The following is a 23,441-nucleotide window of genomic DNA, read 5'->3' as shown; positions in this document are numbered from 1 at the left end:
AGCACAGATTTTGAGGTGTTCCGAATCCATTTCTTGGTTTGAGTTGCACAATGGGCAGTTAGGGGACTGATATATTCCAATTCTATGCAGGTGTTTGGCCAAACAATCATGACCTGTTGCCAATCTAAATGCAGCTACAAACGATTTTCGTGGTAAATCGGGAATTAACTGTGGATTATGATGCAGAGAGTTCCATTTTTTCCCTTGAGATTGTGTTATCAAATTTTGTTTGTTGAAGTCCAAGTATGTACTTACTTACTTACTTACTGGCTTTTAAGGAACCCGGAGGTTCATTGCCGCCCTCACATAAGCCCGCCATTGGTCCCTATCCTGTGCAAGATTAATCCAGTCTCTATCATCATATCCCACCTCCCTCAAATCCATTTTAATATTATCTTCCCATCTACGTCTCGGCCTCCCCAAAGGTCTTTTATCCTCTGGCCTCCCAACTAACACTCTATATGCATTTCTGGATTCGCCCATACGTGCTACATGTCCTGCCCATCTCAAACGTCTGGATTTAATGTTCCTAATTATGTCAGGTGAAGAATATAATGCGTGCAGCTCTGCATTGTGTAACTTTCTCCATTCTCCTGTAACTTCATCCCTTTTAGCCCCAAATATTTTCCTAAGATCCTTATTCTCAAAAACCCTCAATCTCTGTTCCTCTCTCGAAGTGAGAGTCCAAGTTTCACAGCCATAAAGAACAACCGGTAATATAACTGTTTTATAAATTCTAACTTTCAGATTTTTTGACAGCAGACTGGATGACAAAAGCTTTTCAACCGAATAATAACAGGCATTTCCCATATTTATTCTGCGTTTAATTTCCTCCCGAGTGTCATTTATATTTGTTACTGTTGCTCCAAGATATTTGAATTTTTCCACCTCTTCGAAGGATAAATCTCCAACTTTTATAGTTCCATTTCGTACAATATTCTGATCACGAGACATAATCATATACTTAGTCTTTTCGGGATTTACTTCCAACCCTATCTCTTTACTTGCTTCAAGTAGAATTTCCGTGTTTTCCTTAATCGTTTGAGGATTTACTCCTAACATATTCACGTCATCCGCATAGACAAGAAGCTGATGTAATGCGTTCAATTCCAAACCCTTTCTGTTATCCTGAACTTTCCTAATGGCATATTCTAGAGCGAAGTTAAAAAGTAAAGGTGATAGTGCATCTCCCTGCTTTAGCCCGCAGTGAATTGGAAGAAGATCAGATAGAAACTGGCCTATATGGACTCTGGTGTAAGTTTCACTAAGACACATTTTAATCGAACTAGTTTCTTGGGAATACCAAATTCAATAAGAATATTATATAAAACTTCTCTCTTAACCGAGTCATACGCCTTTTTGAAATCTATGAATAACTGATGTACTGTACCCTTATACTCCCATTTTTTCTCCAATATCTGTAGAATACAAAAATCTGATCAATAGTCGATCTATTACGCCTGAAACCACACTGATGATCCCCAATAATTTCATCTACATATGGAGTTAATCTTCTCAAAAGAATATTTGACAAAATGTTGTACGACGTCAACAAAAGTGATATTCCCCGAAAGTTACTACAGTTAGTCTTGTCCCCCTTCCTAAAAATTGGTACGATTATGGACTCCTTCCATTGTTCTGGTACAATTTCCTTTTCCCAAATTGCAAGTATGTAGATTTAATAAATCTTTTCACAGAGTAATACGTAGATTTAGTAACAGGTCTGTAAGTAGCAGTGCTGCCCTTCTTTGCTATAGCATCTGCATTCTCGTTTCCCAGGATTCCACAATGGGATGATATCCATTGGAATACAATTCTTATATTAATAATATGAGACATGAAACATAGTTTTGTGTAAAAAAGGTGCATGATGTGCCATTTTTTATGTCGTTTCTGGTTTCAGCACACAAAAATACATAAAGGAGAGCTAAATTTTTTTTTTTATTTTTTCAGCGCAAGCCTGTGTAATTAACTCCTTGTCATCTATCACAAAATTCACTTTTACTAGCTTTCAACCTTGTTTATCATCACATCATACAGAAAGTAATCATTTTGCGATGTAGATCTCCTTACTCAGAAATAAAATGGTTGAAAATGAATTTGGACATTACTTATATACAAATAGCTTCTTCAATCATCATCATCTTCTTCATGGTTTTGACCAATTCTGACCTGTTCCGACTCCAAGGTCTGTTCACGTCATCTCTTAATTGGTCTTTCTGATCTTCTTTTGCTTTTGATATTACACTGTAATATTGTTTTAGCTTCTTTAATTTATACACAAAGACAGTTTAGATTGAAAGACACGTTTAATGAGTTCATATGTAACTTTTATTGGTTTCAACGAAAATCGTCTGTAGCTGCATTTAGATTGGCAACAGGCCATGATTGTTTGGCCAAACACCTGCATAGAATTGGAATATATCAGTCCCCTAACTGCCCATTGTGCAACTCAAACCAAGAAATGGATTCGAAACACCTCAAACTCTGTGCTTCAGTGGCTGACCATGATAATATCTTTGAAAAATATTGGAGTGCTAGAGGTCAAATGACTTTATTGTCAAACGCCTGGCATTAGAAAACAACAAATTTCTGTAAGTAACTGACAATTCTAGAATATTATTAAAAGTTAAACTGATCTATAATTCATGAAAGTATTTTGGATACAGAGATGTGGAGCTATCTGCTGTTAAGAGAGCAGAACTGGCAGGAGATGAATTTCTAAGCACCACACTATAGTCATTCTTTCACCTACGATACCGGTATTCATTTTACAGAAGTGAAGTCTGGCATTGTTTTGGAAGTTATGGTGAAGACAAAAGTCATACTTAATTAAAAGATCATTAATACGAACAGCTGTCTGTCACCTATCCTCACGAGACATTTGTAAGAGATTAAATTTCCATCATAATTTCAATATAATGTCAGTAGAGCACACTTCAACTATAGAGTTTGAGTGCTTTAAATGTGATTTCCACATTGGTTGAATAAAGTTATCGGACAAATATATAAAATCATCAAAACTTGCATTGGTCATCCATTATGTTCCATTTTGACTGTACATAATTTCTACAGCGATAAAAAAAAAAACAGGAATGTCTAATTCAATACACTCTTGCTTTTGGATTTATTATTAATTCACTGACAGTTAAAAAATGTAATTACAGCACTTAACATCGTCTTACACAGCTCCTGCTACTGCAGTTTCAACTCAAACATGATGAATCTCACTTCCAAATTTTCGAATCAATGAATACATGTATCGTTTAAAAATAATAACTCCTCATATTGACGAGACTGATTTGAAAACCTGGATCTATGCAATCTACGTCTTCTTCATATGGCGGACAACATTTAATCAGGAGTGATATTATAGCTTAAATCACAATAAATGACAAGATGTACCGTTTCAGTGGAGAAGTGATACCAAATTATATGAATTATGAAAGTTAACTTACGTCTGTTAAAAAAGAGGGAAGCCATCTGACCCTGCAAGTAAAAGAATTCATTATTAATGATAATAATGATATTTTACTTTTATATCATTCTTAACTTATAAGCAGAAGCATGAAAATATTGCAATTGCGATAAATGCGATAAAATAAAAAGGGTGCTTTTTGCTTCTTTTCCAGTTTGTTTTATATTTCATCACAATTACACCCTTTGAAGCAAGTTTTATTTTTGGAAACTAATGCTATAAGTAGATATTACTAAGATACATTGTATTTTCAGTGAAATACGAGCAATTTCAAAGAATGCATAATATTTTATTAATTTCAATTTGAATAAATTTTTAAGATTTTGTTTCGTCCTAAGGACACGGCTAGAAACTTCGTTTTTGTGGCGTCTGGCTTAAAGTGAACTGCACATGCACAATACTGATCTTTGCTTTCGTCTGGTACAGAGCATGTGGACAGAGAAACTAACTCTGATATTCTCTGACACAGACATGTAGTTCCCAGGCAGGAATGAAGGGAAGCACCAGCTGTTTGTAATATTTCGACTGTTGATTTTTAAATTACAGTAACAGCCATTTCCTGTTGAATTTCAAAAGGAACGTTCAATCAGTGTCACAGTCATACTTGTTATAGCAAAATGAGTCGCCCTCAACAAATAACTGTGTGATCAAATGCATATAATGTAAATTACACCCTGAATTCCCTAGATAAAACTGTAAGCCTTTGAATATTATCGCAATCCATTTGAATTCATAGTACTGACACACCAACTCCATTTGTGGTTGTGTTGGATGGTGAGAGGGAGACATCACTACAATGATGCTATAATGATGGGAATGCATGCAACAAAGCATAAGTACACGAACTGCTGAAGTTTACTAGTCAATAATTGGTCCCCTATTATTTTTAATAGCAATAAATGACCTTCTAGAATTCATTAAAGCAATAACAATTATGTATGCAGATGACACTACTTTCCTATGTTCTTCCTCTGCTCTAAATCAATTACATGCTCTCAACAACGACACTCTATCACAGATGGCTTTATGGTTTGAATCTAATGGCTTCTTGCTTAATCAAGAAAAAACCATCAACTTAACTTTCAGCCTAAACTATCTAATAAATAAGGACAACAAACTCAACTACACAAAATTTCTGGGACTTTTTATAGACTCCAGTTTAACATGGGATAAGCACATCAAGTACATATTCACAAAGCTATCAAGAGTTTTATATTTGCTAAAGAAATTAACTACTTGCGTTTCTCAAAATTATTTAAGATGTGCCTACTTTTCTTTCTTTCAGTCGATAATTCGATATGCCCTAATTTTCTGGGGAAATGGAACCAAAATTGGAAGCATCTTGATTTTACAAAAGAAGGCCATTAGAATTTTATGTAAATCAAATTATCTGGAACATTGTCGGCCACTTTTCAGACAATCACGGATTTTAACAATAATAAATTTGTATATATATGATCTAGTACTTTACACTAGACAAAATATCGACAATTACTCATTAGTGGCCAATATACATGATCATGAAATTAGAAATAGTGAACAAATTAATATTCCATATTGTAGATTACACAAGAGCAATACAAACTTTTTAATTATAGGGATGAAATTATATAATAAGCTCCCAAGTCAATATTATAAATTACCAATCAGTAGTTTCAAAACTAGACTTTACAATTGGTTATTAAATAATCCCTTTTATTCTGTTGCTGAGTTTTTCAACACAAATTTGTATGAAATTGTATTTTAATAAATAAGTTTTAATTGCAATTTAGTTAGTTTTCTTCAATTTAAAAGTTTCAAATTATTTCATGTTTTCATTGTATTACTTAAATTTTACTGTTTCTGTTATTAGTGTTTTTTAAAATGTATTTATATGTTTTTTTTTTTCAATGTGTTCTGACGCAGCTTAAAACTGTATATCTAATGGCCAAATAAATTGAATTGAATTGAATTGAATTATCACTTACTGGAAAACAAAATTAAAAAGATAAAAACTAAAAAACTCGAGTTACTGGCAACATACACAGTTCAAATGTCTTCAAAGGTCATTTATATACCTTATTTTCACTTACTTTCCCGAAATACATAAAATAACAAAACAATGTTATAAAATGCTATTTTTAAGAACATGTTTGCTATAAATTCAAAAATTTATAATTTTATAAAATATACTTACACCTTTTCTTACAAGGTTTATAAGCACAGAAGAAGTGAGAAAATAGTATCATGCTATCTCTTAATATAGCAATGTATTATACATTTTTGGTAATTTTATTCTACTGATACAAATCTGGCCTCTTCAACATGCTACATTTAGAACTAGGACAAATTGTTGGTGGTACAAATAGACATGTTCCTTGAGATAGCAATAAGACATATGAAAATATGAATGGTATTATCTCAAATTAGTAATAAATTACATCAGCAACACAATTTTTGTTCTATTTTCAGGAATGATGAAGGTATTTCTTGTTACTTTCTCATCACGCACAGACAAAGAATAAACTATGATACTAACAAAAATCAATCTGAAACTGTTACGAAAACATAAATTCTTAGTATATTCTTTCATATTGAAAAGTAGTTTTAGACAATCCACTTGCCACTCTATTATTCTATGTACAGACTTTTGGCAAAAAATATTATATTTTAAAATTAGCACAAAATGACGAGTTTTGTCTACATAAATTTATTGTAAACTAAATGGTGCCTAGCTTTCACGTGAATCTTATGTTTACAAGCTTATAATTTTACAACATTAAGGCTTTGCTGTATGAACATATTGTGAATGTAATGATTCCTACATTTCATGTCAATCTCATGTTTATGTTTATGGTCTCATTCAAATGTAGATTTAAATATAAAGATAATGTACTAAAGCATTAACGAAATATGCCGTGAATTCTTGGTGCACACAAGTAAGTTACATCCACACCCTGATACATACTGTACATATAGTCAACATGCTAGCCAAGGAGGTACTACAGACTAATTATCACCCTAGATCATATATGTAACAGATAACTCATCACTATGTTAAAATCGGCAGCACTTTGACAAGAACAACCACCAGGATCGCCACCTGTCCGCCGTAAACGAACACGAGTTGGCAGTACAGTCACTAATGCAATTCAAATGGGAATTATGACGTGACTCCTTATGTAACAATAGATGGCAGCATAGTAAACCTGACAAAAGTTGTTAACGTCAAAGCCAAAAAGGCCGACCTATCTGTTACATATATGATCTAGGCTATCACAAAGAAAGTAAACTTACAATTTTAAGTAGGAATGCAAATAAATAGAAAGTAGCCTTTTTCCAAAGCATTGGTTTATGGATAGTTGTGAACATATCGTAAATATGCTAACACAAGAGAAGTAGTCATGAACGATTTAACACAAATTTATGTAAAATAGCTGTATTATTTATTAACTAAGAAATAAAATTAGAAAGTCTGTACTATGTGCAAGATATAATTAATTTTACATACCATTTCAATCTTCTCTTGAATAACATAATAACGGTGTGATTGAGGTGGAAACCTCTCCACAGAGTCAGGAGAAAAAAGAGGGGTGTCTTCAGCACTATCCTCGTCCAAGGATTCTGCTTGTAATGCCTAAAAAAATGTGGAATAGATAAATTCTTATAATATAATTGCAATGCTCGCAAAGTTTATTCCTTTCTGTGAAGCAATTCTTAAAATTATTGCTGTTAACTAATGTTGAGTTCTTGGCAATGAAGCCATTGACTCTCTTGCTCTTCAATATTTCTGACACACAGTGGGTTTAGAGGCAAGAGTTGGACTGGAAGCCAACTGTGTCTGTCTGCCACCTACTACTGTGTTACTAATAAAACGTTTTTTTCTTTATAATCACATATAATATATATTTTGTGAGTAGAAGGGAGGGACTATTAAAAGAACAGTCACCATTTTCTAGCTTAGTGTGCTGTATTTTTTAATCAATCCAGCTCACAGAAAGTAAAACATCACAGTGCATGGCCAAGATCCAGACAGATAATATGCAGAAAGATGAAGCAACACAGATGTTTGGTCAGGACTGACTGGGTGAACACAGAAGAGACTGAAATTGTACAAGACAAAAAAGTGTAAGAGAAGGCAAATTTTCTTTACCCAGGAAATCCAAAATGATATAACACTTCGTGTAGAACGTTTATAAATAAGGTATATATTTTATTTCTATTTTTAATGTAAATAGGGGTAATGATAAGTAACTTTCCGAAAGATTATTTTGAGATATCTCTCAGGACACATGACAGAAACTGTTAGCACGACCACAGACAAGGGTTGCCAACCCTCCCTATTTCCTGGGATATCCTGTATTTGCCCCTAATTTTCAAGTCTCCCAGCTCCCATATTTTCCTTCTCTTTGATCATTTTTCTCCCTTATTTTTTTATAATATAAAAATCATTATTCTAAACATTTGATTTTGCCGTGAATGATGATTGTTTATAAGATTAATTTTGTTGTTCAAGAGATGCATTGAAATGTGCAGTCTTCTTGGAATGTAATGTTTGCCAAGAATGGGTTTTAGTGTTCACCCATTTAAAATGAAACCATGTCAATGTTATAAGTTTGGAAAAAAACTGGCTAGTTTTGTTCTAAGCATTCCAAGTAGTAATGCTTACACACAGAGGGTGTTTCACCTCATGAACAATTGAACAGATGATCGAAACAGGAGCATGACACATCTAATCAAATCAGAGCTGAAAACTACAGTCGACTTCAAGTATTACGCAAGACAAAATTTGTCTCAAAATACTCTTAATTTAAGCCCAATTGCCGAAGTGTAGAATAAGGTTGTTTTTTAGTAACCGAACGGAATAATTTATCAATTTTCTATGTGAAACTTTATCTATTTCTTAATCTCCCGTATTTTCTTCAAAAAAAGTTGGCAACCTTAACCGCAGACACTGAAAGTGCTCCTTAGCAATATGAATATAAAATAGCACAGGGTATGAAACTACGAACTGCTGATAATTCGTTATTGAAGTTATGAATACAAACACTGCATATGAATTTGCTGACATGTCGAAACTTAAATTATTTAATATTGTAGATTCTCAAACTCCAACTAATTTTTTAAACAATTCCTAGACGAGGAGTTCTCCAGTTTAAAATACAGTCATGGCCATTACTCTGATCGATTTTCCTACTTTAAGTGAGTTGAGTGAGTTACAGAAAGATCATGAAATGCATAGATAATATTAAACTTGACAGAATCAGTCCTAGTAGTTGTTTTCTTTCTAAAATGCATAATTGTTGCTCAGTTATCCCCACCTGCAGAGAAGTCATTCTCAGGAATGAAGAGAATTAAAACATATCTGTTTAACACCCAGGAACAGAAAGGATGTCATCACTAGCTCTCTCCAGCATTAGAGACCGTCATTTTGTGACAATGTGAAAGAAATTGTTGTCAAGAAAACTGAAGGTTTCAGTAAAGTACAAAAGTAAGGTATTCAATTTTTTTTTTCTATGTTGGCCAATGAATACTGAAGACTACTTAAAATTGGTATTAGCAAGATGGTATTTGGTGAGATAAGTTTGTTTAAGAGACATGATGAGAACCGATAAGCTAATACATTGAATTTGGGATGCGCAGGATCCATCTATGCTTATCTACATAACAAATAATGAAATTATTTGTCACATTTTATTGGCTTGAACGCTTTCGGCTCGAAGGAGCCATCTTCAGAAAATTATGCCTGAGAATTCATATAAATAAGAGTTGATATATACGTGATATGTGCTACAATGTGAACAAAAAGCAAGTTATGAGCCTCTGCTAAAAACAATTATGAACTCAAAAGTGATTAAAAAGATAAAAAAGGATAAAAGCTTGTATAAGCTTGTGATCAATAAAATATTAAAATACAAAATGTTCTTCTGATTATGATTTGCTGAACCATCTGTGACTTAGGCTCCAGTATGGTGTCTTGAATGGAGACAATTCAACTGTAATACGGAATAAAATGTGTATCAAAAGGTGGATCAAAAAGATACATATATAATAGGAAATTACAAACCAATAGCAATGAAATGTACTTATGTAAGGCTTAATACTGTTGAATCCTATACAAGCTCAATATAATAACATTAATATAATATCAGGTTACAAGCTTTGCGTAGCGAATTATGGATGCAAGAGCACGGAACAGTTGCTATTAAACTAAGTTGTGTTTATGAAATGATTTGAGCGGGGTTTAATAAGTTATAAAATAATTATCTTTTTTGTATTTCGAGTTCATAATTGTTTTTCGCAGAGGCTCATAACTTGCTTATTGTTCACATTGTATCACATATCACATATGTATCAACTCTTCTCAGTCATAATTTTCTGAAGATGCCTCCTTCGAGCCGAAAACGTTCAAGCCAATAAAATGTGACAAATAATTTCATTATTTGTTATGTAGATGAGCACAGACGGATCCTGCTCATCCCCAATTCGAGATAAGTTTGAGCAATGACCATGGGATTTCTTGACATCCACCATAAGGACCCCATACATGCAAAGGCTTATCGGAGACTTATTTGTACAGACTTACTTCCAGAAGATATGTCTGAATTGAATGACTGTCCATACTTAGGCCTATCTTTTAGACTTATAGTTTCCAAGAAGCGATAAGAGGTCATTGAAGTCTATTATTTCTTATGGGGTAATGCAACCATTCAAGAAATACTATTCCTCCATTGTTCTACATTCATTTCTTCGACATTTCTTAAAACCAGTCTTAAATAGTATCTCTACAGTTTAGCTGTTGTAAGTGTTGTAACATATAAACGAACATGTCTATAAATTCTAAGAGAAATGCATGAGAATAGTTCCTCAAAACTGAACTTTCATAGTTTGTTGCCATTTCGCTACAGACAACTGCTTAAAACGAAACAATGAAATCTCGACCACATATTCCCACTATCATCTATTCCTATGTTCAATTTTTCGGCTACTTAATTTGGAAGCATTGCAGTAGAAAAATTTCAAGGGTCACAGAAGTCTAGAGACTCACCTCAAGGCCAAAAGTCTTTATACTTCTCCCCCATATACGAGATTTGCATTGGATTTAGGTTTGTGCAGATTTACCTCAAGGTAAGTCTTTGTGTGTATGGGGTCCTCTACAGTTGGGATAATGTCAAAAACAATCCAACCAGGATTCAAACCAATACCCAAACTCAGATCTCTATTACAACTTGCTACCATCTGAACGATGCCAGTGACCTGCTGTTTAATTTACTACTACACAGTTCTTTTTTATTCCCGACTAGTTACATGTCTTCAAGATGAATCAAAGGAATGGATCACAACCAAAGTACATCACTCTCCTCTTTTGCTCTCTTAAGTTCTTTTTTTTTTTACCATTATTAACAGAGTCTACAAAATAGATTGGAGCTTCCTCTATTTAAGATTTCACACTTAGTCACTATCCTCACTCACCCTCTTCATCTGCTGTAAACGCTTCCACTGCACAATGGCATTAGCTGAAGCCATAGTTTCTATCACAAATGTCACCGTGATGTAGCTGAAACGCAAAATGAATTAGGTTTGTAATGTGTAACTCCTCACAATTAATATGTTTCAAATGAAAATATTATAATATTTTGTAGAATACTATCAGTATCGAAATACATATCATCATTTTTCCAGAATACTGTTGTAACTAAAAAAAAAAAAAAGCGAAAGCTGAGATTTTCATGTGAATTGGTAAAAAAAATATCAATTTTTATGTGGAAGTTATACCAATTGCCGCTAGATGGCAGATGCATCACTATTAATGGGAAACAAATTAAGTTGTGAGAAAATTAAAACACACTCTCCTGTACAAAACAGGTTTTATGCATTGCAACAGTATTCTCAAAAAGCGACGATATATATTATATAGACACATACACATACTCTGCAATTATTTGTAAATAATATGTTCCCTTTACGTTTCACAGGAAATTCTTATAAGGAAAAATGTTAAGAAACTAAAAATACATCGAACTGTACTAACAACTATTTTATTTTCTTAGAGTCGACGGCAATTCGGAAGGCAGTTGTCTGCTAGCGTTTGCATCGAGAGAGACAGATAGAGAGAGCAAGGCAGCGTACAACATTGCCACATCGTACTTCACGAGCACGTGCAATACAAATAGCACAGGAGAGAATTTAAATTATCAAAAGACAATAATGACCTTAGCCGTTGATTACTGTAAGCATGATACCAAACAAACCCTCTTTCCTTCACTAACAATATTCTTTGCATGGTCCTCAATCCCACACCACATGCTTCTGCAGTAGTTTCTTGCATGTTGGCAACATTTCTGCCAGCATCAAGATGGCCAGCAGCGTTCTGCTCATTAACGTTTTTAAAATAATTATACACCTTAAACACTATTTTCCGCGCCTGCTTGTGTAATACTTGTCTTTTTACAGTCTCTTCTTCCATTTATTTACCTTACATACACACAGTAAATGTTAGTCTTACTTATTCAATGTATTGAAACACTCGCACATGAACAAACGAACTTGGGAAGTCCTTGTTATAGACTGATTCTGATTGGTTCTACTGTACAAGCTTGTGACGTCACATACCAGAAATGCTACAGCACATATAGAAGCTAACCGCCTTCCGAAATGCCGTCTAGTCTAACAGCTTAGAAGAATTAATTAAATAAAATTCTAAAATGTTACTTCATTTTGTTTTATTTATATTTAACATTTGTTTCTTCTACAATCAATTGTTTATTATTTCTGTTGTATTTAACATCCTGTTTCATAAGGCTGTGGCAGAAATAACACAAAATTAAATAACTTTCTCCCCCTTCCTTCAATTTTATTATGCTTTCCCGATATAAAAACTTTTACAATTTAAGTTTAAACAAACAAAGATGAGAATAAAGTCCAGAGAGACCCCTATCCAGTATCCTACATAAATTGTAATTACACATGTTTTGAATAATAATTAAATATGAAGAATTTGCTGAAATATTTAACAAGAAGAGTAAGTGCAAAGAATTTCCAAAATTGGTGGCGAATGTGTGTGGTGACATTCGCTGTGTATGCAAAAGAGAGAAGTTGAGTTCTCACCAAGATTGAAGATTACAGTAGGAGGACAAAGAGGCAAACTGAAGAAAAAATTGTGACCAAGTTTTTGCATGTGTTCTTTTATCAGCTGAACCTGAAAATCACTGCGTAACTGATTGTTTCTTACGTACCGGTACCAAGGTGAACTAACAGCTAATAGTAGAATTTTGTTTTGAATCATTTGCAATTTACTTAGATGACAATGTGTTGCGTCACCTCAAATTGGGCATCGATATGTGATCATAGATCTGATTAATGTCTTCATAAAACGCATTATGTGTCTTTCTCGTGTTAAATTTTATATTACCTCATTAACATGTTTCTGCCTGTTATCGACCATCTTCAGAATTGGTTGTTGCTGGTCTTAGCATCTTTTGTTTGTGTTTCCTGTGGGGGTGTGTTTGTGTAATGTAATGTGGAGTCAAAGAATGTGTGTGTTCTGAAACTGAGTTGTGTTGAGAATTTCATTTGGGTGTGTTTTTGTGTGTCTATATATTTCGTATTGTTCTAGTGTGTTTAGTTTCTGGTTTTTTGGTTGAATGTGTAGAATTTTCATGTCTGTGTTAATGTCTCTGTAGGTGTGGTTAGCATTTGTGATGTGTTCTGCATATGTGGAAGTGTTTTGTAGTTTTGTTATGGCTATGATGTGTTCTCTGTAACGTGTTTGAAATGATCTGCCTGTCTGTCTTATGTAGAAGTTGTTGCAGGTGTTGCATTTGAGTTTGTATATGCCTGTGTGGTTGTATTTGTTTGTTTGTGTTGTTTGTGTGTTGAGATGCTTCTGTAGAGTATTATTTGTTCTGTATGCGATGTTGTAATTTAATTTCTTGAATGAGGTTGCAATCTTGTGTATGTTTTTGTTTTAGTATGTTTGTGTGATATATTTTTTTGTGTTCTTGTGTTTGTGCTGTATTCTTATGCTTTTTGTGATTATGTTTTGTCTTTCTTATTATGTTCAGGTTGTATTCCGTTTTTTTTGTGCTATGTATTTAGCTCTTCTTTCTAGTCATGTTGGTTCATTGGTATGTTGAGTAGTCTTAGGGTCATTCCACAGTAAGTTCCGTTAGTCACAGGATATTCAGAATGTTATGTATCTAAAACTAATAAATATATTCATGTCCTGTTTTTTTTAGTTTTATCCAGCTCAAAATCTGCTACTAATTTCATATTAGCTGAATGCAATATTATTATTTACTGAGTAAAGAATAATAAAATACAGTGTTAGTCACAGGACCACTTACTGTGGAATGACCCTGTACCATTGTTCGGAATGCAGCTTGTTTGTGTTGTGTTGGGTGATTGGATGTGTTGTATATGTATGTTGTTGTTGTGGGTTTTCTGTAGACTTTGAATGTGTGTTTGTTATCGACTTTCGTTATTGTGATGTCTAGAAAATTTATAGATTTGTTGTTTTCAATTTCTAATGTGTAGTGTAGCTTTGGGTGTATTTTGTTTGTGTGTTGGTGCAGGTTTTGGATCTGTCTTTTGTTCCCTTTGTATAGTATTAGTATGTCATCTATGTATCTGTGCCAATATATGATGTTGTCTGCGTGCTTGTTGTTGTCTTTGTTTAGTATAGGGGGAAGTCTTGCAGCACCGGTCAGTGTGTGTTTTTAAATCATCATCATCATCATCATCAATAGCTATCAGGGTTTAGGCCATTTGGCCTGTTCCGTCTCAGGTGAAAAGCTGGTCTCTCCATCGCTTCTTCGGGCGTCCGCGATCTCGGTATCCAAGGGGTCTGTAATTTAATAATCTCCTGGGTAGTCTATCATTTGGCATCCGTAGAACACGCTCATGCCAGTTGCTCCGATACTTGTGAATTGTCTCTGTAATGGCTGCGATATTTAGTTCTTGTCGGATGTCTTCATTATATTTATGGTCATAGAGAGTGTAGCCTGCTAGCGGTCTTAGTAATCTCATCTCAGCTGCTTCTGCCAATTTTCTGATTGTATCGATTTTATGGACATTTAATTTGTTTATGTTTTGTATTAATATTAATTTCTGATTTTTTTCTTTTTGTAATTACCATTGAGTTCAATAATATATGTACTTACATTATATCAAAAGAGTGTGTCAAAAAGTTGAATGTTTTCTTATTTATAACCCAAAAACCTTAAGCGGTCGGTACTGCAAGACTTCCCCCTATATGTCTGTTCTATCTGGTGTATGAATATTTCTGCCAGTATGCTGGAAATAGGTGATCCCATGGATAGGCCTTCGGTTTGAGTGTAATATTTGTTATTGTATGTGAAGTAGTTATTTGGAGCACAGATATTTCTTCGTAGGTGTTTCGTAAAAAAATTACCTTATGACTGCAAGTACACAGATTAAGGAAAGCCCTAGTGCCCATCCTGCTCTGTCAAATACTGCGGGAAGTGTAAGTGCGCCAGTGCCAACAATGAGGTTGAAAACATAAATCAAGCCAGTCTGTATAAAAGAGAAGAAAATGAAGATAGTTAATCACATACAATTTATTACAAAGTAAAGTGTGTTTTTAAAGTAAAATTTCATAGAAAAATTAAGACATATAATGAACTGTATTCTCTATAAAGCATTCTCACCTTACACTGCCAGGCTAGTAAAATCCAGAAGGTCTCAATTACTTTATCTGGAGGTGTAGACAATAATGTATACCAACTTCAAGAATATTACAATTTGATTTTAAAATGTATGTCTGTGATCCAAGCTGTGCAACAACACGGTGTCCAAGTTTCAAAATGCATTAACATTCAATTCATACCTTTATTCCAATTTTTTCTACCTTGAAGTTGGAAAGTTATGACTAGAGCCCGGATGTTTAGGCATTTATAACAGTTAAAATAAGCAGGCACAATAAATTTTGAAAAAAGCAGTATACATTTTAAAAAGGCATAATATATTTTAGCAATAAATTTAAATTATATCAACATAACTCACATATTTACTTCTTAGTTGACACATGTTATAAAATACTGTCGTTTCACAAACCCTACATAACAAAACTGTTTCATTGGTTGAAAACACATGGGCACCAAATTCACTAACATGAGCATGAAGTTTACTTTTCAATGGTTTACTGAATTTAGGCATTCTAGCTAACCGATTTTATACATACCTTCTGTCACTCAACAATAACTGACTGTTCCTCACTCAAATTTCTTTTCCCTATAATAATAAACACATGTAGCACAAAATTTAACAGTAAATTTGAAAACATGAAAGCAAACAATGAAAATGCTACGTGACAACTTCTATGGGATTATTGTGAAGACATGACATTATATTTGTAACTGTAGATTGTCGATCATTATTCATATTACACCAACAGTACAGTGCAGGATTAAAGCCGGGTCGGCTCTGGACGAAAACTCGAGCATCCCCAACTAACCTCACTGTATTAAAGCACGATTATTAGTAGATTAAGTACCAAAATAAATTATTTTTTATTTACTATTGTTAGTAAAGAAAGTTCTTGTTTTATATGTTTTAATTTCATACACGTTACATTATAATTAATTAAAAAATTGCAAATAAACAAGAAATACTGCTTTAAAATGAAAAAAAAAAGAAGACATTTATTATTGAATAAGTAAGAAACATCTTAAAAAGGCAAAATAGACAAAATAAAAATTGACCCTACCATCACTTCGATTTATACCAAATCACAATTATATCTATGAAAATAATTATTTACTTCACCCAGTAAAAAAGGCATTTTGCCAAATATCCGCGCTCTAATGACTATCACATGAACAAACTCATACTGGAAAAGATAAATACGAATTTGATCAAAAGTTTGTTCTAAGAAAATGCACAAACTATGACTACCGCTAATTACTTTCTAAATGATGCATTGTGGAGTAATGGTTAGTGCATCTGGCCGCGAAACCAGGTGGCCCGGGTTCGATTCCCGGTCGGGGCAAGTTACCTGGTTGAGGTTTTTTCCGGACTTTTCCCTCAACCCAATACGAGCAAATGGACCCGGGTTCATTTCACCGGCATTATCACCTTCATCTCATTCAGACGCTAAATAACCTAAGATATTGGTAAAGCGTCGTAAAATAATCTATTAAATGATGCATTAATTTGAAGACAACTGTTCAAAATTCAAATTGCATAGTTTACAAAACTTTTAACAATGGAAATTAAAGAATACTCTAAATGATAGACCTCTTTCTTTCTCACTTGTTTTTTCCATAATTTTCCTTCTAAGGTACTGCATGTGCAATTAATATAACTCTCATTCTTTTAAAATCATATATTAGATATGAAATTCGACTATGTTATTAGAAAGTTGAGCCGAATATGTACAAACTGTCCTGACATTAAAAACTGATATTAAAACAAATATAAAAACCAAGTTAAGCAACAATATAGATCTACATATTAGACTACATTTCATAACAATATTCAATCGGTGCATGAAACAAATACAATTTTAATGTCGGGACAATTTGAATCCACTTTGCTATCTTATACTAGTGTTACTAGTGTTAATATTACAACTAGAAAAATATACTTAGGTTTTCTTCATAGTTAAAGATTCATAATAGCTACAGATACTGTCAGATTGTTACAACGTAGATATCAGAACTATAAATTACTTTTCTTTATTATAAGCACATAATATAAAATGAGAGTAATGTAGCCTATTCTCATAAATTTACTTCTACAATGAAAGTGAGTGGAAACTCCTGATACAAGAATATAAACAATCGATTAACGAACAAAATAAAAATATATTATATTCTTCCAGATACTGGTAAGAAATAAAATTTATGAATGGTGGTGTCAGAATCAAAATTATGAATGTATATAATTACTAATGATGCAGTATGACAATCATGCAAAACTGCTCGAAAATGACAATATCCAGACAGTAGATTTTCTATCTGCAGGACAAAGATTTTCTATCTGCAGGACAAAGCACAACTTGTAACCGTCTCAACATTAAAACTTCCAAAGAATCTATAAGCACAAAGTTTCTTGGTTAGGAGTTGGACAGGTCTAATTACCTAAACAATGGAGAGGAAAAAAAGGTACACAGAAATTAGAGTAGAATCTACTCTAAATTGAGAGCTCTGACTTTGTGCATTAAGATTCTTATCTTCTAATAGCGATATGAACATCTTAAAAAAATATCATACTTTCATTCTACAATGAAATACATGTTTATATTATGGGCCAACTCATGTGAAGTTTTTTTTCAAAAGAAAGCTATAAGGGTAATGACAGGTGTGCATGAATATTAAAAAAAGGAGTTTACTATTTCTATTTATGTATTACGATCTTCAAAGCACTGCTTAATTACCTTGATGCTTGCAAGGATCAAGAGAAAAGTAAAATTAACCAGATTTCTGCATATACTCATACCTTCTGATGAATTTGTTTATGCTTGTAAATTGAACTGCTTGCTATGTATTGTACAATTTTACTTGTTCCACATCTTTAAGCTACAATGTTATTGTTAGATCTATGGCCTACGTTAAATGAAATAGTTATGGACAACTAATAAACTGTCACAAATACTGCATTAAATTTGCAGAACTCTTAAGATCAACCGATTATGGAACGTCTTAACACATTAATAACGATGTAAAAAGAGCTCTCGATTATACTAGAATAGATGTAACTATGTATGCCCTAAAGAATAAAAAATCTAATCAGAAATATATGAACACATAACCTATATCTTACCCATGTTGAGTATGGCTGTCCAGAGCTTATTCTGTTAACTGAAATGTCTGGCATTTTGAAGAGTTTGTTAACCTCTGATGACCACGGCCTGAATACACTTCATTTCTGTACTATATTCTCTTTAATCGCACCTCTAACTTCATACGTGTCAACGTTCCAACCGCTGACAGCTCAATGCCAATACTATGATATATATTTGGGCCCACGCCTGCACGTCAACAGGTGTACCAACACAACTTAATTTAAACCCCTCATTATACAAACTTTAATTCGCTTTTTCTGATAGTTATAGTGAAATTGTACACGAAACTGGACATTCTTGATCCACTTAACTGATAATTACTGCGAAACACACGAAACTGTACGAGGTTCTTCTCCACTTTATTAAATCTACCACTGCTCCTGCCACCTGTGTTTACGTGTTACATCTCGCCGGTAGCACGCCTCAGGACCGCAAAAAACGTTCACTTAATTTAGTTCTAATAAAGTTCTCAACAGCAACTGCACTTTACCCGCTACATTTTAACGAGATGTCAATCTTGTAGTAATGATTAAAACCACGAAATTTATCCAATTTGATGCATTAGATAACTACTTGGCAAAGTAGTTACTAGTCGAAGTATAACAATTACATTTTCGCCCCAACTGACAAACTCCCAATTTTCACAAAAGTTTTCTAAATTTTTCCTCTTAAAGCAATTCAGTCAACATTTTCACAAACCCACAAGTTCTAGAAATATTGTTCATAAGACTTCTATTTTCCAACACTCCTCCAGGTTATCAATTCCAACCAAACTTCCTACATGCCAATCACCAATCACACCCTAATTCTATCAAATATGAAGGAAAAGAGGAAAGGATGTTTTGGGTTAATTTCAATACATAAGAATAATTTACTTATTTTTATTTATTTTCCCATATTCTAATTTCTTATTTCTGCACATGGGAATAAATTAATACTTTGGCCTAGTGCATTTAGAAATCACTTGGTTCTGAGGTGAACCATTCATTTTCTGAAAGAAACAGCCACATCGTTTACATGTGAAAATTCCCTGAAAAATGTATTACAAAAAACTTACACTTTTCAGTTACGAAATTACCAAATATCTTACAATTGTCAAATTACAATAAGCCTTTTACGCGGAATGCTTGAGCACGGATTCCTCAGAGTTGATTGCTCAGTCGTAGAAACCCTGGGAGACACTGAAGGTGATCTTAAATAGTAGAGAAAAGGCAGCCTAACTTTCCTTAATTGTATAATGCAACACAAAAACAAATGGAATCACGCATTTCTTATAATACAACTCGGTGACTTCAAAATCGTTCATGACAGAATACAAGAAAGAATACAAGTCTTTGATGTTCCTCCGGATGGTATTTGGAGTACTGGCTTGTAAAAGCGAAACTTTTCGTGATTGAAAAATAATAGTGATAAGGTACAAAGAATATCTAGAAGCATTTCCTGTGAACGATGGAAGGTCCAGATTCGTCGTATTCCTGCTTGGAGATCCACATCTGCTGGAAGGTAGAGAGAGAGGCCAAGATGGAACCTCCGATCCAGACTGAGTATTTCCTCTCTGGGGGAGCAATGATCTTGATCTTCATTGTGGAGGGTGCGAGAGCAGTGATTTCCTTCTGCATCCTGTCTGCAATACCAGGGTACATGGTGGTGCCTCCAGACAAAACTGTGTTGGCATACAGATCCTTACGGATGTCCACGTCACACTTCATGATGGAGTTGTATGTGGTCTCGTGGATGCCGCAAGCTTCCATTCCCAGGAAGGAAGGTTGGAACAGGGCCTCTGGACAACGGAACCTCTCGTTACCAATGGTGATCACCTGGCCGTCAGGAAGTTCGTAGGATTTCTCCAGTGAGCTGGATGAAGCTGCGGTGGCCATTTCCTGCTCGAAGTCCAGGGCAACATAGCACAGCTTCTCCTTAATGTCACGCACAATTTCTCGTTCGGCAGTGGTGGTAAAGCTGTAACCACGCTCAGTCAAAATCTTCATGAGGTAGTCTGTCAAATCGCGACCAGCCAGATCCAAACGCAGGATGGCATGGGGCAGAGCATAACCTGTAACATAAGTTACAAAAATCAATATGAAAGTCAAACTTCCATTCAAGCATGATTTATTTTAAAACAAAGATTACAGTAATTTTTAGTTCTATGAAGTTCCTCCAATTTGTTAATTACTACCATTATAAATTTCTGTTATGGTAATTAATAGTCCAAATTTGTTATATCAATATGTGCTGTAACCTAGTCAAAACTACAGATTAAACCTGTAATAGTCATCAAATCATTTCACACTGTGCGATTATAGCATCAAATCACACTTTCATTCAAATACGTTAGACTTTAAGCAAAGTTTGTTACAGTAATTTGTAGTTTTAAATTTTTGTTGTAATATGTAGACCTAGTGGAACTACAGACTAGGACTAGTACTGTACATTCAAACTAAAAAAAAAACCCACCTTCATAAATAGGTACTGTGTGCGACACACCATCACCGGAATCCAGCACAATACCAGTAGTCCTACCAGAAGCGTACAGAGAAAGCACAGCCTGGATAGCAACGTACATTGCGGGAGTGTTGAAAGTCTCGAACATAATCTGCAACAACATGAATAACTGGCATTAATACTTCGGTTTTTTAGCATTACAAAAATTCAGGAGACTTTTGTAATAGTTAACAGTAGACCTATTACACTTATTACTACACCTCAATTGTAATGCGAAATATTCTACATACCTGAGTCATCTTTTCCCTGTTGGCCTTAGGATTCAGAGGAGCTTCTGTCAACAGAACAGGATGCTCTTCAGGAGCTACTCGAAGTTCATTGTAGAAAGTATGATGCCAGATCTTTTCCATGTCATCCCAGTTGGTCACGATACCGTGTTCAATGGGGTATTTAAGGGTCAGAATACCTCTCTTTGACTGGGCCTCATCACCTACGTAACTATCTTTCTGACCCATGCCAACCATAACACCCTGAAAAGCACAAATTAGCACAAATTAACATTACGAAATTTGCACAATGTCACACTATAAAAGAAAGTTAAGTAAAAAAAAAAAAATTGCAACCCAAGTGAAGAGTTAACGTTAAAATACCAGCAATAAACTTTAAACCAAATCACAAACTCACCTGATGCCTAGGTCGGCCTACAATAGATGGAAATACTGCTCGGGGTGCATCATCGCCTGCAAACCCAGCTTTGCACATTCCGGAGCCATTATCAACAACGAGGGCAGCAACTTCTTCGTCGCACATGGTTAGTAGTTTAGGATACTGGAAAAAAGAATTAGGGTGATGTCAACTATAATCAGGAAGTGACCCCTTCAAACTATTCAAACAGGCAGATCACAAGGCAACACTCGACGAAGACTTCAATAAAGTTCACACAACTTCATGAACAGCGAACACATCACACAGCTGAGGGGAAGGTAACTTGCTAAATTTCAGTACGCAGCCACCTAACACTGGTAAACTTCTAACAAGGTAAGACTAAATTTTTGAGGATCGTTGCATTAAAACACTACTAAACCTGTATTAATCCTAGACTTCTAAATAAGGGTAGATACTAACTTGATTCTGTCACTATGATCAACCCCGCCCTCCAAACAACGATCTTATTCACCCACAATTATCCACTACACCTACGGATCTTCACTATATTCACTTTTTGTTTTCACGAATAAAAAACTTCAATAAACTTCGAAAACTCCTATAAATGGCACACTTACTTGAAAAAATTCTTATATACAAAAGTACAAAACGTACTAGAACTGCACACCACAGAACCAGGCACTAGACTGATTGAACTCAGCTGCTGTGGTATGAGTAATATATGCCAGTTAGGTTCTTCCCCTCCCCTACCCCTCCCCCCTTAGAGCTAATAAGGGCATGGCACCCTCAGCCAATGGCAGCTTTCTTTACCATATATGGTATTGAGCTAGCAGCGTGGAACGCAACGCGCCCTACCGGAACCCGCCATGCCGGCTATGACATACGAAAGCCGGTCATTTGCTACATGTATAAAATAAAAGAAATATTTCCGGTCTTAGCTACTTCTTTCAAGGAAGTAGAATTTCTGTAATCGATTTGGTGTACCAAATATTTTGTGGAAATACTACGTAAAAATCAATTCACAAACAATACTACAAAGAAATGACATCTTTTATTTTGTAATCACGTCTGTGTAGTTACTTTCGTTAGTTTTTGTACACGGCCACAGCTGTAACTGCTCTGCACAAGCTATGCATAAAGTCTTCTAAAATTAGACACAAACCACCTGCTAATACACGCGTCCGCAACCTGTTAAGTCCCAAAAGTTACGCTAAATTTTCATCACTAATTCCATGTATCAGATTACTGTACATTTTTAACATCAACAAAACTCACAAAATTGAAAATATTAAGTGATAATCAAAATGGTTTCTCATAAAAGAATTACATTTAACCGGCACTTCTAAATTCTTGATACATCAACGCACTATCATAATTGTTTCTTCGAAACGTATATAAGAGAGATAAGACAGAATTCTTCCAGTTATCTTAAGAGAGATAAAGCATACATACTTCAAAAATATCTTACCTTTCAACAGACGAACACGTCACACTTCCGAACAACACTACAAATTTGCCGCAAGTGAGCGATCTAACCGCTCAGGGAAAGTCTCGTCCATAAAGTGGACTCGTCCAAGGTATGAACAGAACTATTTTATTGCACAAAGAAAATTATTTAATAAACAATATTATACACAGGAGAGCACGAAATATATATAATTATTGATTTTAGTATGTTTTAACGCTGATTAAATTAAACAAACTTTAAAACATGAGTTATTGTTCTCCATTCACTACCGGACTCCCCTTCTCCCGTTAGACTCGACCTTCTCCCCACCTCTCTTCCCAGAATTGTACGTGCCTTATATGGGCATAAAACGAATGGAGATTTCTGATTGGACGAACCAAGCCGGTTTGATTCAACAGCGAAATGCATGGGATAGTTGGGAAGGTTCAAAGTGTATGGCCGTTGTTTTATGCTTTACAATGCGTCTTAGCTTATGAATCATGACGTGATGGAAGGCATTATAAAATAAACGTTGAAAAATTGGCACGGTCCACAAAGTTTCAAATTCAAAATTTACTAATGATATTTTTCTTAACAATATCTCATATCCTCATGCAGGGGAA

The 23,441-nt window shown here is 34.4% G+C and overlaps 2 protein-coding genes and 1 long non-coding RNA gene across 4 annotated transcripts in view; 1 reads left to right on the top strand and 2 right to left on the bottom strand.

The window, feature by feature from the left end:
• The window catches only part of LOC138701795 (transmembrane protein 104 homolog), a 40,550-nt gene extending 21,569 nt beyond the window's left edge, over positions 1-18,981 (bottom strand). The window contains exons 1-5 of the mRNA XM_069829057.1: positions 18,242-18,981; positions 14,871-14,992; positions 10,931-11,015; positions 6,969-7,094; positions 3,459-3,489 (exon numbers count right to left, since the gene is read on the bottom strand). Of these exons, the coding sequence (XP_069685158.1) occupies positions 3,459-3,489; positions 6,969-7,094; positions 10,931-11,015; positions 14,871-14,992; positions 18,242-18,295 (418 nt within the window). The 5' untranslated portion in view covers positions 18,296-18,981. The remainder of the gene's footprint in view (positions 1-3,458; positions 3,490-6,968; positions 7,095-10,930; positions 11,016-14,870; positions 14,993-18,241) is intronic.
• A 147-nt stretch (positions 18,982-19,128) lies between these two features.
• On the bottom strand, positions 19,129-22,130 carry LOC138701796 (actin-5C). The gene is made up of 5 exons (XM_069829058.1): positions 21,989-22,130; positions 21,390-21,533; positions 20,996-21,235; positions 20,718-20,856; positions 19,129-20,316 (listed from the first exon to the last, which is right to left on the bottom strand). The coding sequence occupies exons 2-5, from the start codon at positions 21,513-21,515 to the stop codon at positions 19,691-19,693; spliced, it is 1,131 nt and encodes a 376-aa protein (XP_069685159.1). The 5' UTR covers positions 21,516-21,533; positions 21,989-22,130; the 3' UTR covers positions 19,129-19,690.
• A 541-nt stretch (positions 22,131-22,671) lies between these two features.
• Positions 22,672-23,441, top strand: part of LOC138701797 (uncharacterized) — a 143,383-nt gene continuing 142,613 nt past the window's right edge. For both annotated transcript variants that reach the window (XR_011332692.1, XR_011332693.1), the window contains exon 1: positions 22,672-22,948. This is a non-coding gene — a long non-coding RNA (uncharacterized lncRNA). The remainder of the gene's footprint in view (positions 22,949-23,441) is intronic.

This window comes from Periplaneta americana, chromosome 6 (genome assembly GCF_040183065.1).
Source record: "Periplaneta americana isolate PAMFEO1 chromosome 6, P.americana_PAMFEO1_priV1, whole genome shotgun sequence".
Taxonomy (NCBI): domain Eukaryota; kingdom Metazoa; phylum Arthropoda; class Insecta; order Blattodea; family Blattidae; genus Periplaneta; species Periplaneta americana.
Note: the sequence above shows the minus strand (reverse complement) of the source record. Positions and strands in the feature narration are given on the sequence as shown.

Excerpts from the sequence above, each read along its gene's own strand:
- LOC138701796 (XM_069829058.1), bottom strand. The coding sequence starts at position 21,515 with ATGTGCGACGAAGAAGTTGCTGCCCTCGTTGTTGATAATGGCTCCGGA. Across the intron at positions 21,236-21,389 it reads TAGGCCGACCTAGGCATCAG|GGTGTTATGGTTGGCATGGG; the intron begins GTGAGTTTGTGA and ends TGTGCTTTTCAG. Across the intron at positions 20,857-20,995 it reads ACAGGGAAAAGATGACTCAG|ATTATGTTCGAGACTTTCAA; the intron begins GTATGTAGAATA and ends ATGTTGTTGCAG.